At 50.6% G+C, this 11899-nt stretch overlaps 1 protein-coding gene across 1 annotated transcript in view; it reads left to right on the top strand.

The window, feature by feature from the left end:
• The window catches only part of Arhgap40 (Rho GTPase activating protein 40), a 38351-nt gene extending 30309 nt beyond the window's left edge, over positions 1 to 8042 (top strand). Inside the window, exons 10-15 of the mRNA XM_005082650.4 lie at positions 605 to 687; positions 1946 to 2149; positions 4551 to 4691; positions 5439 to 5608; positions 6949 to 6998; positions 7474 to 8042. Of these exons, the coding sequence (XP_005082707.1) occupies positions 605 to 687; positions 1946 to 2149; positions 4551 to 4691; positions 5439 to 5608; positions 6949 to 6998; positions 7474 to 7565 (740 nt within the window). The 3' untranslated portion in view covers positions 7566 to 8042. The remainder of the gene's footprint in view (positions 1 to 604; positions 688 to 1945; positions 2150 to 4550; positions 4692 to 5438; positions 5609 to 6948; positions 6999 to 7473) is intronic.
• Positions 8043 to 11899: the final 3857 nt, after the last annotated feature.

Consider the following 11899-nt stretch of genomic DNA (forward strand, 5'->3'; position numbering starts at 1 on the left):
ACCCACCTCCTCCCGGTAGTAAGACACCCACGAGGGTGCTTCTCCTCCTCAGCTTGTCTCCTCATCCTCCAAGCCTGCTGCTCTCTCATAGCAGGGGTTTCCCACACACCGCGTCACTGCCACCTGACCAAGTTCAAACGTCCATGTTTGGGGAGGCCCTGATCTGACATGCCTGTATCTTCCACCCCCTTCCTCCCGAGTCTTTGGCCTCAGGTGTGGGCCAGCTTTTCCTTACAACCTTCATCTTGCAAAGGGTATCATGAAACCTTCCACCCTGGACAGGTGAGCTACCTGTGTTTCCTCCCAGGGATGACTTTCTGGCCCCTGGCATTCTTGATCCCCTAGCCATAGTTCATCCCAGTATCTGTCTGGGCATGTATACAGACACACATGTGCATGTGTGGGTTGAGCATGTGTGCTTGCTTCTCATTAACCAAGTTTGGTGAGCGTCCTGACCCGCACTGGCCAGGCTTCTGTCTGAGCATGCTAGCCAGGAAGCAGTGGCAAGCCCAGCGGGCTTCCCAGCACGAATTTATCCCAGGAAGAGGCTAGAGCAATGAGGGAGAATCCCTGAGCTGCTTCTCCCTCCCTCCCTCCTCTGCAGACATCCCTGACCTGAAGCAGCGCCTGCAGGCTCTCCACCTGCTCGTCCTCCTCCTGCCTGAACCCAACCGCAACACCTTGAAGGTAAAAGTGGCTTTTATGCCCTGTCTCCGCTCTCAGCCTCAGTGCGCTCTGAAGGTGCTCATCCTGCTCATGCCTCCCTCACACAGCCAACCGCCACTCACCAAGTCCTTGTCTGAGGGTCTTCCCCAAACACAGCACAAGAGCTCTCAGAACACATCTGATCCACATGGTGCAAGCATCTTCCAGGGCAAGGGCTCTGGATGGATGCTGAGAAGCTTGGCGAGCCAGGAAGGGATGCAGTCGTTAGTCCAGACAACTCTTCCCTGAGGACTCCTCAGATGCCAAGGCCATGTGCATCTCAGAGTAGGCCTGGAGCAGTCATCCCACGGCAAACTCCGCTGCTCACTGTCTTTTTTTTTTTTTTTTAGCTGTGGGAGGCATGGTATGGTGTTGGTGTTCTCTGGAGCGCCAGCTTGAGAAATGGTCCCCTCGGGGCCCTTCACTGTGTAATCTGGGAGTGGGTGCTGAGGGCTGGGCCTGGGGCTGGGAACAGCCTTGGTTTGGGACCCTGCTCCCCTTGGATTTGACTGATGGGTCAGCCAGGTGAGCCTGCACAGGGCCTGGGATCTTCATCTTGGAATTTCTGCTCTTTTTCAGTCAACTGGGGATGATGAAGTATTGTGTTTGATTGTTTTGGGTGCTACAGGAGCTAGCACATGAGAAGTCATGGGTTGGAGATAGGTGTTCAATGTAGGCCCTCCCTCCATCCCTCCGTCCCTCCTTCCTTCCCTCCCTCCCTCCCTCCCTCCCTCCTTCCTTCCTTCCCTCCCTCTCTCCCTCCCTCCCTCCCTCCCCATCCCTCTCCTCTTTCTTTCCTCTTCCCTCCTCTTCCTCAGGCTTTTCCTTCCTCTCTGATCATCTGTTGTCTTTTCCTTCATTCATATTCCTTCCTCCCTTCCTTTCCCACCTCCATCCTTCCTTTTCTTTCCTTCCCTTCCTTTTATCCATGTACTGTCTTTTCATCTATGCATCGTTCTATCCATCCATCCCTCTCTCCTCTCCACCTTTACTATGTGGCTCTTGGAACACTTTCTAAGCCAGATTCTTTCTCTGCAAAATGGGTCCAGCAGTAACCCTCCTGTGTGGCCTTGCTGCTGACTTACCATCAGTGAGTTGGCAAACCCAGGGCACAAGGCATCAGTAGATGGTAGCCGTGATCCACCCCTTTCTGCCCAGACTCTAGTGAAGAAAGGGCTGCTGTGGGTGGGGAGCCCAGGGTTGTGCTGGAATTCAAGGCAGGTTCTACATCCTTCCCTAGGCGCTCCTGGAATTCCTCAGGAAGGTGGCAGCCCAGGAACAGCACAACAAGATGACCCTGTGGAATGTCTCCACGGTGATGGCCCCCAACCTCTTCCTGCCCCGGGGGCGGTCTCCCAAGCTTCCCAAGGGGGGGAAGCAGCTGGCAGAGGGCGCGGCTGAAGTTGTGTGCATGATGGTGCAGTATCAGGACCTGCTTTGGACGGTGAGTGATGGCTGTGTCAGCAAGCCCGGGAACAGACTCCACAGTCTCCACCACCCCGGTATGGCTGCCCACTCGCTGCTGTCTATTGTGGGTGCCATGCTTCATGCCACTGCTCTTCCTAGGACTCTGCGGCACTGGGCAGAGGCCAGTGTCCCCCCCCCCCCACCTCACATTCAAGGCTAAGAAAACTACATTTTCTTGCCTTACAACCATACCTCTCACCTCCTGGCCGAATCACAGCCCTCTGGTTTCCCCTTCACCCGAGTATAGTAGATGTTCCCTGAGCTACCAGCAAGAACGTCCCAGCTTTGAGGATCAGTCGCATGTGGCCTGCTCAAGGGAAGCCAAAGTCAGATATGAAAGATAGCCGTGCCTTCACCATGGGTGTTCTGAAAGCAAGCAAAGAAGCAGGGGGCACATGGGGTGGGAGGCCCTAGTCTGCTGAAGTCGGAGCCCCGAGAAGGTCACTCAATATTCCCACCACACAGCTGGCACCATTCACGGGGCAGCTCATGCCCCTTGCTCACGTCATTACTGTCCTAGCCATCTGCCCACTTGCCCACATGTCTTTCACCCATATATCCAATTACCCATGTATCCATTACCAAGCATCTGCCTTCCCATTTGTCCAGCCAATCACCACTTATCCACATTCACCCTTGTACCCACTAATCCAGCTGTCTACCTATCGCTGAGATCTCTATCCACCGTCCATTTACCTATCTACCCGTTTATCCACTATCATCCATCCATCTGCTATCCATCTACTTATCCACCAACCGTCTACCCCATCCACCCACTCATCCATTGTACATTTGCCCACTTACTTATCCATCCATCCATCCATCCCCTATTTAACCATGTACCCACCTACCTACAATCTATTCATCTACCCACTATCCACCCACTTATATACCCATCCAAATACTCACCCTCCTATCCATCCATCATCCTTTTACCTACATGCTCACCCATCTATCAACCACTCCTTCACCCCCCTCCATTCATCTTCCCTGGTCTATCCACTCATATACCCATTCATCTACCCATCTTTTCCTCTTGTTCCTCCCTTCATTCATGAGTTAGTTATCCCACCAGATCCAGCAAATGCACCCTTCTCTGAGCAGCCCCAGATCCTCTGTGCCCTGAGCCAGCTGCTGTTTTAAACGCATCTGTGGTGGGGGGTGAGGGCTAGAGAGATGGCTCAGTGGTTAAGAGCACATACTGTTCTTCCATAGGACTGGGGTTCAACTCCCAGCACCCACATGGCAGCTCCAGGAGATCTGATGCCCTCTTCAGTCCTCCATGGGCACCACACCACCAGGCACACACTGGTGCCCATACTCACACGCAAGCAAACCATGCAAATGCACCTGGGCTTCCCGCCTCTGCGTCTTGTTCAAGTCCTTCACTCAGCCTGGATTTTCCTTCCATTTTCAAAGACAGATGCTAGTGCCCTCTGTTCATTCTTTAAGACTGAATTCATGGTCAATTCTCCTGCTGAGAGTCCCCTACCACGCCCCCTCCCACTCCCATAATTCCTTTTTCTCTGCTCTCAACCCTCTGAAGTTACATCACTACCAAAACACAGGGAACCACAATTTTTATTTTTTAAAGACTTTTTTTTATCAGTATGAGTGTTTATCCTGCATGTATATAGATACACCACGTATGTTCCTGGTCCCTGAAAAAGTCCAAAGTGGACTTCAGGTCCCCCAGAACGGGCGTTATAGGTGATTGTGATATGGGGGACAGAACCAAGTCATCTGGAAGAGCGGTCAGTGATCCTAACTGTAGAGCCACTTCTCTGCCTGCTACAGTTTTTCCTGTTAGAGGGAGTTAGAGGGAGTTTTATTGTTGGTTTTTTTTTTTGAGATTCCTTATGTACTATGGCTCTTTTTTTTTAAATGTCAGACAGCACAGATGTATACAGCAAGATGAGAGAAATCTCTAATGCCTTCCCAAGTGTGCCACCATAGTTACGTTTCTACACCTCATAGTGTGTCACACCTCAGAAAGAGGGTCCCTGGATCCTGAAGTTTTTGCCAAATTCTCCCTGCAGAGTGACCAAGCTAACCAGCAGGCTTCCAGCAACCCACCCAGGCCCACTGGTTGGGGTTCTCAGAGCAGGAGGCCAGTCCAGATGCATTCCAGGGAACATCTCTGCCTGGTGTGCCAATAAACAGTTCCAAACAAGCACAACTCTGTCAGAAACCTCCATTCTAAACTAAACTAAACATGTAACATTCATCCCGTCAAACTAATGTACTGGTAGTTACTTTGAGGAGTCAGTTTCCGAGATCTGCATGGGAAGAGGCTTGGTGGCTGGAATGGGACCTTTCTTGGCCTCTTGACCCCCAGCACCACAGCACCCGGCTGAGACATGATTCTTTCTGGCCAGGTTGCTTCTTTCTTGGTAGCCCAAGTGCGAAAACTGAATGACAATAATGGCCGCCGTTCCCAGCTCTGTGATGGGGGTCTTAAGACGTGGCTGCGGAGGACACATGTAGACAGGGACAAGGATGGGGACAGGCTTGAGGCGGTGAGTCCCCCCCCCAAAAAAACCGGGTGAATGGAAAAACTGACTGAAGGTGGAAAAAAGGCTCCATGTTGGGGGAGGGCATCCGGTTTCTCATAATCCTGGTCACCAAGCTGCCTGGCATAATCACCTGCAACCGCCAGGGGGCACCCGGGTTGCATCTCAAAGGTGGAGGAGGCGGTGCTGTGAAACCAGAGAGGCTGGGGCTAAGGAATGGAAAGCTGCCTGGAGCAGGGAGGGGAGGGGGTGTCTCCTAGAAGTCACCTATTTGGCCTTACTTTTAGAAGGCACTTTGTGTGCCTGGGTCGGGGGTCGGAAAGTGGATGAGCGGCTTTGTGGGACAGAGATGTGGAAGAAGGAAAGAGAACACAGAGCAGGGTAGAGTCCTCACCACAGTCCCTTAGGAAAGAGGTGTGTGTGTGTGTGTGTGTGTGTGTGTGTGTGTGTGTGTGTGTGATGAGTATATGAGCCTGGATATGTGTGTGCGTGCACATCTGTACATAGTTCACATGTGCTCCTATGTGCATGCTTTCCCACACCTGAATGTAAGTGCACATCTGCATGCTTTCCCACACCTGGATGTATGTGTGGATTTGTCTATGCATGTGATGTGCGTGTGAACACTGGTCCAAGTACACACACACACACACACACACAGAGTCCCTTAGGAAAGAGATGTGTGTGTGTGTGTGTGTGTGTGTGTGTTTGTAAATTACAGGGATGAACGAGCCTTTCATTCTTCATCTCCAGACTCCCAAAGTGGCAAAGATCCAGGTGACCTGGCCTAGCATGGATCTTCTGCAGGTGCCTCTGAACCCTAGCACCAGAGTCACCCACATCCTGAAGCTGTTCACGGAGCACCTCAACCCTGGGTCACATCCTGAAGAGGGTAGTGAGGATCCAGGCAGCATTCTCTCAGAGTAAGGGCCGCCTCCGAGGCAGGAACCTCCCTTCTCCCCTGCAGGGTATTGGGAGGGTTCAGTCCCTTCCAGCTGTAGGCCATGGTTACACATGCCCTTGCCTGCTCTTGGCTGTCCTCTTTCTGTGGTGGTCACAATGGGTTCTCTAACCTTTTCAGAGCTTCTTGGCGCCACATAATAACAAAGAGGGTCTTCATTCATTATTGATTTCAACATATATCTAGCAAATGACTACTATAAGTCAGACACCATGTGGGATGCTAAAACGGCAATGAAAGGACTCAACAGAGGTGCTGGAGAGACAGCTCAGTGGTTAAGAGCACTGACTGCTTTTGCAGAGGACCAGAGTTCAGTTCCCAGCACCCAGTCAGGTAGCTCACAACCACCTATAGCTCCAGCTGCAGAGTACAAAATGACTCTGGTCTCCATAGACACCCATACATGTGTGCATGTATCTCCCCCATACTCATAATTAAAAACAAATATAAAAAATAACCAAAGAGGTCCTGGCCTTACAACCTCATACCATGCGGAAGAGACAGATATAAATGGAGTAGCCATCAACTGTCAAGTTACAAACTGTATTAGCTTTTATAAGAAGTACAGGGAGCAACATGTATGTGCAAAGAGATGCCTACTGTGGTCTGAGGAGCAAACACAGCTTCTGGGCACAGAAAATTACACATGCAAAGGTCCTAAGGAAGCAAAAAGCAACATGGCCGAATGCATTGGTGAGACTTGATATGTAGGGGGTCATTCCTAAGCAGAAGTAGCCGGAGCCGTCAGGCGCCTCCTTCATGGGCTTGGCACAAAGATTCTCAGAGTGCCAGCCCTTACTAAGTGTCTGATCAAATGCTTTCAGATACAGACGAGAAAATGAAGGCCCAGAAAGGGGATAGGGCATGTCCACAGAGCAAATCAGGGGCAGATCCTGAAGCTGAATTCAGGATACCCATAATTATCATATTATATCCTTATATGTTATAGCAATCACACATACTGTACAATGTCCATATTCCACCTTGATGCAGAATCTACCTCTCACAGCGGGGGGTCTCTTCCCATTTGTCACCAGTCTCATCCCTTTGAAGTCCATTTCTGACGCCCAGCAGGAAGGGACCTCATGGCAGATCACCTGGGGCTGGTCTTTCCCACGGACTCTCTGAATGTCTCTCCCCCACTGTTGGCTGCTGGCCTCCTTCATTGACTCCAGTTCTCTCAGAAGGGTCCATAAGCCCTTCTAACTAGGACCACAAATCCTTGAGGATGCCCCCTCTCAGTTCTGAGGTGGTCTTGCCTTCTTCATCAGACGCCAATAGATTTTTCTCTCTGTCTCACAGCAACACGAAGCCAACCAATTTCCTTGTCTATGAAGTTGGAGGGAATATTGGTAAGTTCCCCCATGGGAAGTGAGTCCAAAGCCCAGGCTCCTAGGACCTCAGGTCAGAATGAGCCTTCCCTCCAGGCTGAGGGAATCCTGCTGTGAGGGTCAAGACAAGCATTGCTGACTTCAGACCTCTTCCTGCTTGGGCAGCTCTGCACAGGGCAGACTCCTGGATAGAAGAAGACTGACCAGTGTTTAGTGTGAAAGTTGTCATTGCTACCGTGGATGTCTCAAGGACACCCCAGGGAAGGGAAGTATCAGTCCTGGATGCGGGTGCCTTAGGAATATTGTAGGCCCACTGGCATCCAGCTCCAAGGGTGCTTGCTTTGTGAGAACCAGGGGCAAGCAATGACCCTCAAACTTGAGTGGGGCATTAGAATCACCTCCAGGGCTGAGATGACAAATATCTGTGTCTTGTGAACTCATGTTTCTAGTAAGTTCCTTCACACAGCAGAAGCTCTGTGATCCCTTCTTCCCACAGGTGAACATCGCCTGGACCCAGATGCCTACCTCTTAGATTTGTACCGCGCCAACCCCCGTGGTGACTGGGTCATTAGACAGAGCCCCACCTAAGCCTCAAATCCTAAGATACAGCCTGGAACATCCACCTGGAAGCTGAGTTCTTCATCTGGAAAGATTGGGTCTTCCTCCAAAATCCTTCCTTTTCCATGCCATACAGCACAGGGCAGGATCTGCTTCCCCTACCATCCCCCCCTCTGCCCCAGAGCCCCAGAGGGTGCTGCCTAGGGCACCTGCATCTCCACAGGAGTTTGTTCACAATTTCCAGACACAGGGGGAGTGACACTGTAGCACTTGTCTCAAGAGCAGGTGGAAGTTTCCAGAAAACATTGCAACCCCACAGTGTGGAGTGGGAAATCGCTGTGACCATAGGAGACCCCTTGTCTTCTCTGAGACCCCAAAGATACCACGGACAGCCCTAGGAGAACTGGACAGATGACAAACTTCCCTTTGTGCTATTGTGCTTTACAGAATCTTGTTGTTTTATAGCATATTTAAGTTGCTTCAACATTAAACGCACAACTAACTCAACGCCACTTCCGCTTCAATCTCCTCAGCCTGGCTCATGGTGGGTGCTGTCTTTCTGGCAGTTGACTGGAGCAAGGAGATAAAGTGCATTGCAGCGCTTCTTCCATAGGTTCTGGCTACACCTTGAACCTGCCCCCACCCATCAGGAGCCCTCAGAGAAGGGAGGGATGCTGGAGGATGGACAGCGATTGCCGTGGGGAGATGATGAGTCTTTGACACTCCTAACACCTATCACTTAGGACCCCAGCTCTGTCTCTTCTTTCTCCTACCCAAGTCTGCCATCTTCTCAGGGGAAGTGAAGCCTTATTCATTCACAAATGTATTGAGCCCCTGATTTATACTAAGAGTTTTACAAACTCCATCTTCACGATACTCCAGTGTTTCCACTTCTCCAGTAGACTCTGAGACAGACTCAAGACCAAATAGTGCTCCTAGAAGCCCAGAGATTGAGCATATGAAAAGGAAGGGAAGACCATTAGAGGGTGTATTATCAAACAGGCTGCCACAACTGGCAAGCAGAGCTTCATTCTGCTGAGAAACAGTGTAGAAACTGTCCACTTGAGTCATCCCATCCCAGGGGCAGAGAACGAGGGTGGTGAGTGCATGGGGAGCAGAGGGGAAAAATTTAAGTCCAGGCACTGGATACAGGCTGATCCTGACTATGATGGGCATTGCTCCCTCGCACTTCTAGTCTGCCTGGGGGCTTTGCAGAGTGGTCTCTGACTGCCAAAGACTTCTTGACTAAAGATACAGATGCAGTTCGGTGGGGGTGAGCCCACAATACTGTCCACGTCCCACGTGGATAGGGATACGGGGCACAGATGAAGATACAAGGGAAAGCAAAAGCCCTCTCTCTTGGAAGCCAGCCACACTCTCATATTCCCAGCTTGTGTGTAAGTGCTTTCTCCTGTTAATAAAAATATTTGTTTCCCATCACATTGATTCCTCGTCACAGATCAAAACTGACTCTGTGAATACTGGAGGGATGGAAATGGCTTGGCACTGATAACATCTGCTTCTCCCTATGGTGTGCTAATGGTGGTGCCATGTTGGATTCTATGGCCATATAAAAACAAGATATTTAAATATCTTTTCTATGTGTTTGGACGTTTTGCTTGAGTATGTCTGTGCACTATTTGCATGCCTGATGCCAACAGAGACCAGAATAAGACATCCAGCCCCCTGGAACTAGAATTACAGATGGCTATGAGCTGCCATGTGAGTTCTGGGAATCAAACCCAGGTCCTTTGAAAGAGCAGCCAACGCTCTTAACCACTGAGCCACCTCTTCAGCCCCAGATTAAAATATTTTATTGGCTTTATTCATGATTCTAGAATGGGCAGGCTTCAAAACTAGAAAGGATTTAAAGAACTCAGGAACTGAATGTGGCCAGACATTGTGGGCAGGAAACAGAAGTGGCAAAGAGACAACTTAACTGTTTTTGGTGTGGCCTTTGCCTTCCCAAGTCAGCTGGCCATGGTCCCTGAGGGACAGACACTCAGCTGCTGTGGTGGTCTGAGACTCAGTTCTTGCGTGCCGTGCATGCACGCCTAAGTTGGGCTCTCATGGAGTGGTGCTGCAAACCATTGTGAGAAGATACATGCAGCAGAAAACACTTCTTCAGGCCTAAATTAAGTGACGGGGATGCTGCTGTTGGTGGGGGTGGGAGCTGATTGATGGCTACGGTAGCAGTGATGATGGTGGTACTGATGGCAACTGGTGATGATGATAGTGGTGATAGCAAGAATGTAATTGGTGACAATGATAGTGGCAGTGATTGGTGATGACGGTAAGATGATGGTGGTAACTGATGACGATGGCGTTGATGATGATTGGTAATGGTGGTGGTGATTGGGGTTGATGATGTTGGTGAGAGTGGTGATGATTGGTGATGATGCCGGTAATGGTGACTGGTGAGGATAATAGTGGTGGTAGTGGTGGTAATTGATCACAATGACCATGATGATGACGACGGTCTCAATCCTGTTGAAAGCTTTCCGCTGAAAACCTAGAAGAATCTCACAGCACTTAATATTGCAATCTGTTCTCTGGCCTTCTAGGCTGCCTAGTGTTCCTGACTCTATCTCCACAGTCAACGGTGTTTGCCTCCTTTCAGGTGCCCAGAAAACCCAAGTCCATTCCCATTTCAGGGCTCACGCCCTTGCAGTTCTCTCCACTTCGAGTCCTTTCCCACAGCCAGCCCCTCCCACCTCCAGGTCTCAGGTCAAATGTTTCTTCCTCCAAGGAGCCACTGCACCTGAGGTTGCTCCCTTGTGCTCTCTCTCTCTCTCTCTCTCTCTCTCTCTCTCTCTCTCTCTCTCTCTCTCTCTCTCTCTCTCTCTCTCTCTCTCCTTAGCATTTAACGACTGCCTGAAATAACCTAGTTGGATGAGTTTTCACTTCTGTCTCCTTGGTTGGGGAGCAGCTCCTCAGAGGCAGACATCACATGGGGGTTTTCTCGCCTTTGTGGATTTGATGGCACTGTAAGTGCTTAATAAAAACTAGGTGGCTGGATGAATGGATGTGTTCATTTTTTGTCCTCTGGACCCTTGTCTGTCTGCTCCAGAATTCCCATCTGTCTCCACCTGTCCTCACTCTGACCTGCCGGTTTGGTAGCCACAGATGGGAAGACTCACGAGGAGTGCCCATAGCACTTTTTCAGAACTATTATTATTAACGAGAGCCCGGAAGTCTGCAGTAGTGATGAGCACTGCCCCACATGGGTCTCAGCATCTGTGCTGGCCTCATTGCATACCTGTTTCACTAACTCACCCAGCCAGGATGACCACAAACTTGGTAGTTAGTTTGCTAACTGGGGAGGAGGCGGGCACTCACCCTGGAAGTTCCATGGGAGCCTTGGCTTGGCTGCGTGCTACCATTGCAGGCAGCATACCCTGGCTTGGGGGGGGGTGGAATCCCAGTTTAATCACATGTCAGTTTCCCCATTCATCTTCAGAGCTATCTGAGAGCTCATCGTTTTCCACCATGTCTTCATGATTGATGATCCCACAGCCGTCCCTCTGCGGGCTTAGCACAACTCACAGTGGGGGTCCAGCTTCTCCAGGCTCTTTGCAGTCTGGGCTTGAGTCCTGAGTCTCCTATGAGGTGTGGCTAGGAACCGAATCACATCTTCCCCAAATCCATATGGTGAAGCTCTGACCCCCAAGTGATTGAGTTTGGATATGAAGCCTTTAAGTGGGGGGGGTTAAAGTTCCAAGAGACCATCGTATGGGTGCTAGTCTGATAGGACTAGGACCCCGATAGAAGAAGGGGTACCACAGGAATCCTCTCCCCACCCAGAGCACACAGGAAAGGCCAGGAGAAGACACAGAGAAGGGGCAGAGAGCCTCAAGGCAGAACAGAAGACAGCAGCAGGCCTGAAGTCTAGAAATCCAAGATCAAAGTACAAGATAATGTGCTCTCTGCAAGGGACCAGTGTTAATTTTCTAAGGTTTCCATAGCGGGGCACCCCCACCCCCACACTTTTGAAAGGAAGAATGATGGAATTTAACCGGATATCCTCAAATGGAAAGGGCCAAGGTCAGAAGAGATGCCAAGCAAACTATAGGAGTAACCCAGTGCACAGGCACATACTTCCCCAGGAGCAGCAACGTTTAGCCGGGGTACATGGGGTTGGACACAAGCCTTGGACTCCATTTCACCTGTGCAGGTTGCAGGTAAGCTGCCCAGCTACTCTGTGCACCTAGAGGGTCAGAAACTGTTTTCAAGTTGCAGAGACATCCGCGAGGGTGTCCGAGGGGTCTACAGTCTCTCAGTGGCCGCACTGAATTGCCTTCTGTGTGCTCAGCACTGAGCTGGGTTAAATTCAGAGTATTGCAAAGGGCAGGAAAGGACCCAGC

This window comes from Mesocricetus auratus, unplaced genomic scaffold (assembly GCF_017639785.1).
Source record: "Mesocricetus auratus isolate SY011 unplaced genomic scaffold, BCM_Maur_2.0 Super-Scaffold_100028, whole genome shotgun sequence".
In the NCBI taxonomy this organism is placed as follows: domain Eukaryota; kingdom Metazoa; phylum Chordata; class Mammalia; order Rodentia; family Cricetidae; genus Mesocricetus; species Mesocricetus auratus.